Here is a 12,562-nt window from a genome sequence, read left to right on the forward strand (position 1 = left end):
TGTTTTAGGGAAGACAAGATGGTATAGATCTGCTGGAGCAACAGCTGTCATAAATAGCAAAGACCTGAGAGTTCTGCAGGCTCTGGGAAGGCTCACTCAAGATTTCTGCTAAGGCTTCTCTGGTGTTCTTGTTTCGTTTGACTGTTTTTCACTGAAAGAATAATAAAGCACTGGAATTGTCTTCCCAGGGAGGTGGTGGAGTCACCGTCTCTGGATGTGTTTAAAAAAAGACTGGACATGGCACTTAGTGCTATAGTCTAGTTGAGGTGTTAAGGCACAGGTTGGACTTGATGATCTTAGAGGTCTCGTCCAACCTCATTATTCTGTGATTCTGTGATTCTGTGATTCTGTTTCTTTGAAAAATTTCCATTTTATAAAGCTTCAAGAGGTTTGCTGAGCTGAATTACTTTCAACTGATAATGGAAACACTTCTTTTGTGAGTATGTCAAAGTTGCTGTTTTGTGTCCCATCGACATGATAAGCAAATTGAGAGGCGGGAACTGATGCTGCCTTTTGTCACGTGGGTGACAAACAGCTGTGTCATCTCCTAAAGACGTGGCTGTTACTGACTATGCCCTTTATAAGAGCATTTACACTGCTGTAATCAGATTAGAAGAACTCAGACTGTTCTCAAATGACTTCTTATCTGTTAACTGCAGGTTTTCAATCAAGGAATACATAGGTGGGGCTCAGAGATCTATAAAATGTTCATAAGGCTATTTTGCTGCAAGTGAAACTCTTGGCCTTTTTGACAATAAATTTAGCTGGACTATTTTGGAGTGGCTGTACTTATTTCAATAGGCATTTATCACGATAACTTCCCCTGAGTTTTCAGAACAAGGTTTTTTTCAGAGCTAGAGCCCATATAACAATCAAAGGGGCTTTAGCACTTCTCTCTTTTGCTTTTACTCCTGACATATTTAAAGGTAGTGCACCGTAACTACTGCTGAGCATTTCATCCTTTTTTCCAGTGGTCTTGTCTGTCCCTCTTTTGACTTCCAATTCATTAATAAAAATATCATAAAAATTATTTCACAGTTTCTGAAAAAAGATAACTTTATTTTTTTTTGAACAAAATATCTACAATGATGTGGGTGACACCATAATTTTCACATTTTAACACTTCTGACTGCAGAGAATGTCAGTTTAAGTGCAATATGATACTGTAATACAATAAAAATGAATCTAAGTCCATGCACAACACATTTATAGATTTTTACCAAAAAAGGAAGTACTTTGAGATTAAATTGCTGTCAGAGAGAACTCACAGGAGAATATTTTGAAAACTCACAGACAAGTTATAAATATAATATCATATCAATTTTGATTTTTTTTTTCTCACTGTAACCTTTAAAAAGCCAGGTTTACTAACACACAAAATGCCATATATTTTTAAACCTTTAAGTCAAAAACTTATGGAACAATTTCTTTTTGTACAGCTCACAATTCCACATTCATGGAACATCAGTAGCTACTTTAGTCCATTTCATCTGTTAATATCACTCTGACGTACATTAAAATACAAACAAACGTAATGTTTCTTGCATATTTCACGAAGATGAAAGTGAAGAAGTGCAGTAATATTCAAGAATGTCAAGAGGACAGGATGAGCCAACATTTTTTCTGGCATTAATCCACTGCTTCTAGCAATCTAACCTGCTTCCACAAGCCTTCCAGACTGATAGTACTTCAGTAATTACTGTAGGTTATTGTTGCCTGAAGACACCTTTTCTGTAACCACTCCAAAACAGAACATCTATTTTATTATTGACAAGTAGTCTGGTTTGAGATTTATATTTTTCTTAGTTATCTCAAAAAGGAAAAAAGCTGTGAAATCTGGTATTGTACTTGTCTAAGTAACCATATGATTGTGCAGTAAAACGTGGATAAAGTTATTTTTACTACCTCACAGGGATACTGTATGGATTCCCAGCTCATTCAGCAGTTTCACATTTTAAGGCCAAATTCTATTCTGTTGGATTAGATTAATTTCTATGATAGCTCAAACAAGAGCAGAAGTTGCACAAAAAGTGTCTCTTTTGCAACCAATCATGTCAGCTTGGGCTGGGAAACGTATAAATAAATTCATTTCCTTCTACTATAAAATTATTGCTGAAAATAATATTTCTCCTTTTTCTAAGGTTAAGGAAGACTCTTTATCTTTCCCTACTGTAAAAAATATAAGATTTTGTACAGTTTATTATACTCTATCCTTATCTACATTATCAGTCTACAATTCTGTAAGGGATTATACACAAAGTGGAAGCAATACCTCACTCCTTAAATGTAAAGTGCACGTTCAATCACCTAAATATTTCTGTCCAGCGAGTTAACAGAATCATCTCTCACACACCACAAATGATTCTTTATAGAGCAGATTTTGGAATGAACTATAAGAAAAGGAATCCAAGGAAAACTAATATATGATTGACCTGAAAAAAATTTAAATCTTAAGTAAATTCTCCATTCTTCCTGAATGATACTAACCTGTTTAAATAATACTACCTGTCATCAAAAGTCCTTGAAAGCAAAATCTACTTTATTTTGGTGTTAAAATAGCTGAATTCTAAGTAGTAAAATACTAGTATTCCTTATTCCCTTTCATCTTCACATAATTTATCATCATTATAGAGAAAAAAGCCATCCCTCTAACCATGCAAGCCTATTGTGCTGATATTTGAATTTAGTTTTAAAAACTGCTTGGAATTTAAGTAGGAGTTTTGTACAGTGATATTTGAGTATTTCTACTGCACCTCTAACGGGCTTTTCTTCTCCTCTCTCAAGATAATGAAGTTTTTTTGCTTTATGGGGAGGGTGACAGATTCGGCCTCACCTCACTTCAGTGCAGAACAAAAAGACAGTCATATATGAGGTCCCAGGCTCTGCTTCAGGTTTTCTCTCTCCCTGTGGTCCCTGTTCTGCTGTGCACAGCCTGGACATTTCATCCTGTACCTTTCTGTTCCACTTCTCTTTCTAACAAGAAAGAGGATGGTGTGAAAGTCAATCTTCACGGGTAGAAACTACTGTCAGAAACAATATAAACTTTGCAGCAGATGATATAAATTGGTTCCCCCGTAGTTAATACTTCCACCTGAGCAAGTGTACCTACAGAGACATGGCAGGATTGGGAAAAATACTGAGGGTGCCTAATCCTTTTTTTGCCTTTATGGTGGCTGTGTCAGCTCCTCAGTAGCTCTGTTACTGGGCTCTTGCTCCAGATCCTACAGTGTCTTCTTCTGTTCTCATTGGGTTACAATGTCCTTCTAGTGCCAGTATTTAATTTTTTAAGTATAGGGCTGGTCCACAGAAATCACAAAAATATGACCTGAGAAGTACAGGGTCTGCACCTACGCTGAGTGATGACTTGGGACAAAGCTGCATTATCCTGTCACACAGGGATTGTGCTTATGAGGAGCCTTCCTGTGGCTTTGCAAGGACTTGTTCCCTGCAGAGCCCAGGTCCAGTGATAGTGAAGTGAGGTAGCTATTACTCCTGCCTAATGAATGGGGTCTCTTTTATATGTAGGAGGAACCCTGCTAGATACCATTTGCTTCAAGCATTATCTCCTTGACGATTATTTTTCTGCATTTCCACTGCCTCTTTGATGGGGTGTGCAACTTAAATACTGGTGTCTATTAAATACTGCAGAGTACCTTTCAATTCATGCATTTATCATCATTTCCTGCTGCTTCATTATACAGTTCTAAAAAAATCTTCTCTTACAGTAATCTCAGCTGATGTCAGTAGGCTGGCTTACCTGCTGGCAGTTTTGGACTGTTCCCACTCTCAGTGGTGAATGGCAGGTATTTGTGCCTTGAAGTTTCTTAGCATCTTAAATGACATTTCTCTCTTTCTCTACTTATACTAAGTAATTTAGGAATGATCTAAATGAAACTTAAATTTAAAGTTATTTTATCTTTTGAAATGCATATTGTTAGTGGACTACAGAAGCTTCTGTTACCTTGGTAAGTATTATTGTTCTGTTAAACAAGTCCACAGAACCGTCAGCTCCAGAGAGACCTTGGTTCCATTGTACCAAAATAGAATCATATGCCAAATGTTACGTGTATTTGAAAACAGAACTTAAGCAAAATACAGTCAATTTTGCTGATAACAGAAACACGTTAACATCCCTTTCCATACAACATAACTAACCACAACTTTGAGAGAGGTGAATCAGCCATAAATTTGTGATACCCCTTCACACCTTCAGAAGTGAAAGAGATTTTTTGGAATATGCACATAAAGAAATCGATAAAAAAAGCAGACACAGTATCAGGAAAAAAATAAAAAAGTGAATTGAATTCATTTGGGATTAAAAATGTATAAATGAAGCAAAACTATAAAAGAATAATCATTTTAAAATAAGGGTGGGTTATACCTGCTCTTTCTGACACAATTTAACACAATGTGAGAGCTACTATTGCAGAATCTCTCTAAGTAATCCCGGGAGGAAAACAATAACAAACCAAACCCGAGGTTGCTATGTTGCAATCCCCAGCTCAGAGTTACATTACTTCTGTTACTTCATACGCACTGTGCCTTTGGCAGTGCACCAGATGTTTGCCTCCAGCTGATTCTGCTTTTGTATACACGTTCTGATCATCAACAAAGCACAAATTTTAAACATGTTCAAAATAAAAACATTTTGCAATGAGAGTCAACCTCACCTACTGGATTTAGAGTACCTAATAATGATAAATGCTACCATAGCGTGATTTTGTTTCGCCAGCAGGTTGACAAAAGTAGATCGTCTTGCCTAGACACTGTGCCATAAATGTGATCTATGGTGGTACAATTCAAAGAAGCAACTAAATATGGCTTATTTAAACCTAAGCAGGGAAAATCTTGCTGAGAGTTTTCATAGTTGTTCTCCAATTTATTAATGTGAACTCCATTAAGTGTAAAAGAACATCCAGATCTTTTTTTATGTTTTAGAAGAGCTCATGTTTTTACAAAGTTGTGAAGTGCTTCTGAAGCAGTATCTAAGTCATATTAACAAACTTCAAAGAATGAGTCAGAAAATTTGACACATGCATAAACGAAACTTCCTGTTATTATGTAATTTATAGGATATGAATGTGCATAAACATAACTGTATTAATCCTCCAAATGCTTCAGTGAAGAAGTTGGCTCTTTGCTTTCAGTTTCTGTCTGAGATCTCTTTGCACTGAAGCAAACTGAAACATTGCAAAATTTTGATGTAATTTGTCTATTTCACAAGCTGTGTGAGTTGTATGAATTGGGATATCCCCCCTCTTACAATATAAAATGATTAAAGAATATGCTTCAATTGTCAAAGTATAAGTAATTAAAATAAGAAAATCTTTGCAGGAATCAATACTTTACAAATTTTAGTATATTTCTCATATGAAACGTAGACTGTTAGGCTGAGATTGTACTTCTGAGATTATTCCAACATATACCTTTCAGGGGAACAGTAATATGAAGTACATTGAACAAATTATATGACTTAAATATGTTAAATATGTTCGTTGTTAAACCACCAGTACTCTCCTTAAGATGAGATCAAGTCCTTTAAACTGTTTTCTCCAGTCAGCGACTTGCCATTATATTGTAAAATTAAAATAAAACTTACAAACATTAATCTATTCTGTAATACTGTGGGATTCACCTAGGGTGTTCTGGAAACATTTTTAAAATTAAAAAGACACCAGAATTTAAAAAAATTTAAGGACCGTCAAAGAGTACTGTACAATTATACCACTATGTAACAGTATGTATAAATACATGGCAGTAAAGCTTCAGTAGAGTGATTTTCAATGCAAAAGTTGCTAATATTTAGTTTCACAAGGAAAGTTTGCAATACCAGATGTATCTTCTCTGGGTGTCATTCTTCCATCCCACTGTAGCCCATTGCAGGCCATGCAGGATCCTTTTTCTCCCCCGCATTGCTTTTAACTCTTCCACACTCTTCTGATGTGCATTTCTAACAAAAAGCCTCCTATTGAGTGTGACAGCCAGATCTTTATGTACTGCAAGCCTGAATCCTGTTATTGGTGAATGTCCTCATGCCTGATGATTTTGTAGATTACCCAGTAAAAAATGTTGAAAATCAGAAAGGCTAATGGGAAACAAGCTCTGGATATTGTGTCTATCTTCTTGGCCCGGTCAATGAATACCTTTCTCATCTCATCAGGGCTTTTTGGTGCAGCTTGAACAGGATTATTTGGCCCCTTTTGTGTTATTCCATCCTTTGCTTGCACACATGGTCCCACTCCATATGCTGTAATGCTAAACTGACTATCACGGGTATCATCATCCTGTTGGGGAAAAAAAAAAAAAAAAATAGAAAGAAAAAGAGGAAAAAGTTTATATTTTTTAATTATTATTTACAGAAATCTTACCTGCTGCTAAATAGTGGTTGCACCATTAACTCATTGACTTCTTGAATCCACACCTTATCTTTACTTGTTGAAATTTCATCCCTATCAGAGTCTGCCAAAAATATTTCTGGATTGTTAACAAACACAGAATTTTTCTGTTTGTTTATAGATTTTGCAATCTATTCAGAGAAATGAGAAAGCCTAGTAAACTAGTGGTAATTGGGCACACAACTTCTGATTTGGTTTAAGTCTCCCCATTTACAGTAAATATGTGCAGTCTTCAAATGGAAAAATTTCACACTGGTCTTTTAGAAAACAGCTATAAAGTCTTACAAACCAGGATCCTGGCCCCTAGAAATACTCATCATAAAATCACTAATGATATGCACTTTCATTATATTAGTGAAAATTCTGCCTATTTGGCCACCATATATTTAATTAATCTTGTCTGTAGGTCTAATTTCTGCTGTTCCCGGTGAATGCATCAGATAAAGAGAACAAAGAGAATAGTACCCAAGGTATCTTAGTTTAAAAATACAGGAAATGGAAGCCAAAGTTGAGATTCAGGGGAAAACTGGCAAGGACATTCAGGATTAGGGAGCCATAAAAGAAAGTGATTCTTAATCACATGGCACAGAAACAATAGATGTTCTGAAGATACACAGATTTTCATAGCACACAATTTAAAAATGTAGCTTGTGTCCAGAGACAACTTTTTTACTTCTCTTTACCTAGGTTCCTCAGGTAATAAAAAAAGCACATATGCAGACAAATAAATGATACATAATCTGCGAAGTCAGGGCTAAATTTGGTTCTGAAATATATTCCAAAGTACTCTTTCTTTACATAGACTTCTCAAGAACATTATTATGTGACTTTGCATTTTTTCCATAGCAATTTTAAATTCAGGAATGTTAATTTTTTGTGTCTAATTTTAGGATTTTACACTTTTATGAAATATAGAAATTATTACATTAATTCTTAAATACGTATTTTAAAAATTATTCTCATAAGTATTATAAAAAGAGTTGAGCAGCTCTCAATTTTTCTTTTGTAGGAGAACTTTGATATTTTAAAGCTCTTCCTAACTTATATTAAAATAAAAGTATAAAAAATATTTATTTGCCTAAGCAAGTCAAATAATGACAGTTTCAATTCAATAGTTAGAATAATTTTTTGTTTTACTTTATGAACTTACTTTATACAAGTGCAACTTCTCAATGGGCACAACTTAAATCCCAACTTCCAAATTTTCATTTTGAAAATGTTTGTGACATTTGAATCTGAAAATGCTTTTCAATGAAGAATAAATTTTAAACATATTTAAATCTTCCATCAAATACTTGCTAATTACTTTGTTAAAAAATATGAGTTTTATTATCACTCTAAGTTGAATATGTTAGCTATAAAACAATGCAGATAAATTACTGTTTGAAGTGAACTGTTTGGCTGTCAGCATCACCATCCAGCAGAGCTGTAGATATCAGCCAACTGAAAATCTTCTTTATATATGTAAATTGAGTAAATATAGAGACTGATAAAGTTCACTGAAAATAATACATCTAAAATCTGTTTTAGAATTTGCCTTTAAAAAACAAAAATAAAGAAAAATTAACATGAAAGAAAGGGAGGAGGAAAAATCATTGACTGACTTTACTATGGAAATGAAAAACAGAAATACAAAATGATAGGATCATTATTTGATGACGTTATAAAACAGAGATTTAAGTACTGCAATAACGTTCCTCTCCAATCAGATAAGAATGGGAAATGACATCTTTAATGTAGTTGTATTCTAGAATAGTTGTATTCTTGCATTCCAGTTAAGAGGAATATTAAATTAGAAATAAATGTACTGTGTGAATTTACTGTAAACTTGCCACTTAAACACCATCATATATACATTTCAGAATTTTGTCTTTTTATGCTTCCCCAGAAAATAATGCTTATGTCTGCACAGGCTGAGAAAGCTAATAAAACGCTTCTTTCGAGTAGCAGATTTCAGCTCTGCATGTTTTCAGGATCAGACACTATATACTAAGATTTTACTGTCTCTGTTTTAGGTTTAACTGAATGGAATGATCCCCTAGAATATTTTAAAGGCCAGGTCTCTCCTCATTTTTGTGCTTGCAGACCTCCTGTACTTCACCTGTGAACAGACTGCTTGGAAATGCTCTCTGTTGTGGAACGGATGTGAAGCTCCTTGTAGGAGTCCAGGATTTCTGCCCAGTGTCTGTGGGATGGCGTCTCCCCAAGGGCAGGCAGGGTGGTTGGAGCCAGCCAAGTCACACCCAAGTGCTAGGGCTGGGGGATACGCAGGAAATCTTCTGTGCACCTTCTGGGGCACACCTAGAGCTGCCGGAACCCTTTTCAGGGGCAGCATCTTGAATATTCAAAATGTGGTTCTGCAAGATTTCCAGCAGATTCATAATGCAGAAAAATCACTAGGCTGGCCTCAGAATCATATCTGAGGGTGTTTTTGCACAGCAGGAAAGATGCAGTTAACTGTTATTATCAATACTAGCTTTGAGTGCTTTTTTGAAGGCATTTATGTCAGTGACAACCCTTTTCTTTTTTTCTGTTAATTGACTTGGCTAAAGTCCCTCTTTTTGACTAGAAATATTTCTCAAGAATGCATGTGTCTCAGTCTACAGATGTAGAAATCATCTGATGGAAAATACCTTGTATGAGCCAGTTGAGAGCCTTTATAACGGATCTTCCTGAAAAAGTCCTGCATGTTGGCTGAATTAACAGAATTATTTTTTTAAGTGATAAGGAAGCTTTTGTTTCTTTTACATCCTTTTAGTGTATCATTACTAAAAACAGAAAAATATTTATTATACATTTTTGATAAAACTTTAAGAATCTTATTCTGAATGAACTTTAGTAAGAATTTGATTTGAATACATTTCTCACCCATTCAGCTTTAGAATTAACAACTGAAGAAAGTTGTTCTGCATGCAGTTGCATTTAAATATTTTATATTTTCTATTCAAATTACTGTAATTAAGGAATGGAAAAAATTAGATAAGAAGTTTTATTTGGAAAGTTAAATTCTTTAGTGGTCTGAAGGAAACAATTTCAACTCATTTACTTCTGTATCAGTGTTGTTCTACAAAATACTTAGCTATAAACGAATAGAAAACTGTGAGTTTTATGGTCCTGAAACTATAGTGTTTTCTGTCTGTGTGCTTAGTAATACATTTATCTCGAGGAATAACACACATATAAGGGCTGAAAATAACTCCATAGCCATTTGATTACAAGGTATTGTAACAACTCGAAACTTATTTGGAGCCGGGAGTTTGGTAATTTGAACACGAAGCTTTTTATTGCTCTGTTTTGAATAGGAAAGTGGATTTGAGTTGTTTTGCACTAAAAATGGTGTAAGATTTTAGTGTTATATTTTAACCCATATTTAAACAGATCAAAATGAATTATGACATTAACAAGACAGTGCCTTTACTAACATTTCACGTCATCACATACAAGTAGCAATGAAGGTATATGAAGTTCACATGGGAAGATGTTCTTGTAGACAAAAGGACAGGGCCTCTGTTAATGGTTCGATATCACATTATGACAAATGGGACATCTTCTTCATAGTTTACCCTTAAATTTGTACTGTAGATTTGAGGCAAAGTCCCGTCTATACGTCCTGCACATCTCAAGCCATTGCTATGCTGTAATGATTCACTGATTTCCTTTCCATCAAGAACTCCCTCAAAATACTTTCATCAAAACGGATGGTGGACCAAAAAGAAAACAAAAGAAAAAAGGTGTGAATACCATTAAAGACAATCTAGTTTGCATGTCTATTTTCCTTTCTAAAGATATGGTGATCTTTAGATTTTGAAAATAGAACTAAAAGACTGAATATTCCCAAAACCTAAATATATTAACAGCTAACCTAAAAACAATTGTTATTATTCAGTATATGTACATAATTAATATTTTTTCCCATAGAATGTAAATGCAACTAAAAAACCCCAGTGATTTTAGATGTGCTTCAGTAGGCCTGTATGAATTCTAATTCTGCCATTTTTTTTCCTTTTGTCTTTTAGGAAGGAAATGAATGATTAACATTCATTCTGGAGGAATGGTGACACAATATTTCTGAATAATTCTTTTCACTGGCCAAGTTTCTTTTTTTGTCAAAAAAGCTGTGGCTCATATACTAAGTATCAAATTAAGTCTCAAACTGGGAACCAAAACTCCCCTGTTCTCAGGATTCATTTTGCCATTTGTGTAATCATAAAGACATTAGACCCTTTTTAAAAAAGTCTTCCACACCTACTGTGATGCTTATTGGAAAACAGCATTGAGTAGGTTGCACATTATGTTGCAACAATAGCTTTCATTTGTAAGTGAATTTATAACACAATCCCAGACACTTCAAAATTTTTGCTAGTTCTGTACAAACTGGATTGGGCTTCTGAAAAGAAAGTTGCCTTTAAGTAATTTGGAATCACTTAGTGAAGTCCATTCTTACAATCATAGATATAGTGGCCAGAGGGTGCAGTTGTACCTAAGAATTGCCTCTGATGCTGCTGTTACTGTTGTCTCGGAAGGGAGGCCACAAATGAACCAGATGGTGTGAAAAAAAGGCAGTGACTATAAGTGGAAAAAGCATAAGGAAAATGGCAAGGATATATGAACTCTGGATGCCAAAGTGTCTGGTTGCAGTTCTATACATAACTGTAATTTGTACAACAATAGAATTTACTGCAGGGGTCTTATCCGAGTTCAGACATATCCTTCTTAAGAGAGAGATTCCAGTTTCTATGTGTTTTCAGAAGGACCCACAGTTCTAGTTAATTTAAAAATTATTCCAATGAAAACTTGAAATTTTGTTTGAGGGTATGCTTAGAAATAAAATTTAATTCAATGATTTAAACAAAGTGTCTGAAAAATACAAGAGAATAAGTAAGTAGGACATTTAGCCAGAAATAATCAGCTCTGCATTAGATGGAAAGCCATTGTCTCTGCAGAATGTTTCTCTAGAAAAAGACCTGGAAGATATGGAAGATCACAACTGGGATATGGGTCAACAACATGCTGTTGTTTAAAAGGCAAATGGTAAACCAGTTTGGATAAAAAACTCTATTACTTCCATCAGTTTGGCTGCTTTCATCTGTGACTTGTATAGGTTTCATGATGTTCATGTTGTGAACATGGTTTTGAGGAATTATTATTAGGAGAATTTCCAGGGAAAGTGAATGAGAAAAAACCAAAATGAAACAAAAACCCCAAAACCCAAAGCAAACCAAAACCTGTATCCACTGGGAATATTTATAGAAAAGAATGAATGGAAACGTGCAAATGGTGACATGAAGGAATGTAGTCTGAGTCCCGTGTCCTTTCTAGACAAGCCATGACAGGCCAAAAAACACATTAGTAAAATAAACTTTTTAAACAATGGGAATAGATTTCAGAGGAGCTTGCGGAATTTTTTGGCTGGGATGAATTAGGTATGAATGATCTTTACCTAAGTCAGGAAAATGGATCCGCTTACCTCCCAAAGACACTGAAATTCAATCACAGGACTATTGCTTTGGTTACTCGGTAAAAGTAAATATTTCTTGCAACAAGCATATCTTTCTTATTACAAAGAAAATAGACTTTGGAAATTCTTCAGCTGCCCTACCTATACCTGAAAGGAAATATTTCCAGACTGATCTGGTTTTGCACTTTTGCAACATATCAAATCACTAGAATTTTTGCTGTATCTTTGTAGATAAAATACCAGAGGCAAAAAAAAATCTGTATTCAAAAATTAGAATTCACCTAGTAAAGAAAACTACTGATCTTAATAAAATATTCCAAGATGGTAAGCATGAAGAATGAAAAAGGCTAATACATTATACTATCTGATTTATTTCTCTAATAGTTTTTGGATGCAAATACTGAATAGAATATTGTTTTTCTCTTTGCCAAGGAAGAAGATTTAATGTTCAAGGAAGCCCTTGAAGTTTATTTTAAATGCAACCTTTTTACATAACTTCTTTTCACCTCTTGACTTTATGGTCAAATGAATATGTCTTAATACATGATAGTTTTCAAAGTCAATACAATCTAATCCCTGGGAGCATGTGGCTGTTTGACCTAGTCCAAAGGAATAACAAACATAAAACTTTGTAATCATGAGCTGTAGGAACTGACTTTGAAAAAGACAAAAGAAGGAAAACCAAGTTACTTTAAATTACAACCCTAGG

At 34.6% G+C, this 12,562-nt stretch overlaps 1 protein-coding gene across 2 annotated transcripts in view; it reads right to left on the minus strand.

The window, feature by feature from the left end:
- Window positions 1–1,038: 1,038 nt before the first annotated feature.
- Window positions 1,039–12,562, minus strand: part of GLRA3 (glycine receptor alpha 3) — an 84,085-nt gene continuing 72,561 nt past the window's right edge. Inside the window, exons 9-10 of one of the 2 annotated variants that reach the window (XM_040065781.2) lie at window positions 9,959–10,078; window positions 1,039–6,284 (exon numbers count right to left, since the gene is read on the minus strand). In XM_040065781.2, the coding sequence (XP_039921715.1) occupies window positions 6,015–6,284; window positions 9,959–10,078 (390 nt within the window). In that variant the 3' untranslated portion in view covers window positions 1,039–6,014. The remainder of the gene's footprint in view (window positions 6,285–9,958; window positions 10,079–12,562) is intronic. The other variant, XM_040065782.1, reaches the window with a different exon arrangement.

This window comes from Hirundo rustica, chromosome 5 (genome assembly GCF_015227805.2).
Source record: "Hirundo rustica isolate bHirRus1 chromosome 5, bHirRus1.pri.v3, whole genome shotgun sequence".
Classification (NCBI taxonomy): Eukaryota; Metazoa; Chordata; class Aves; order Passeriformes; family Hirundinidae; genus Hirundo; species Hirundo rustica.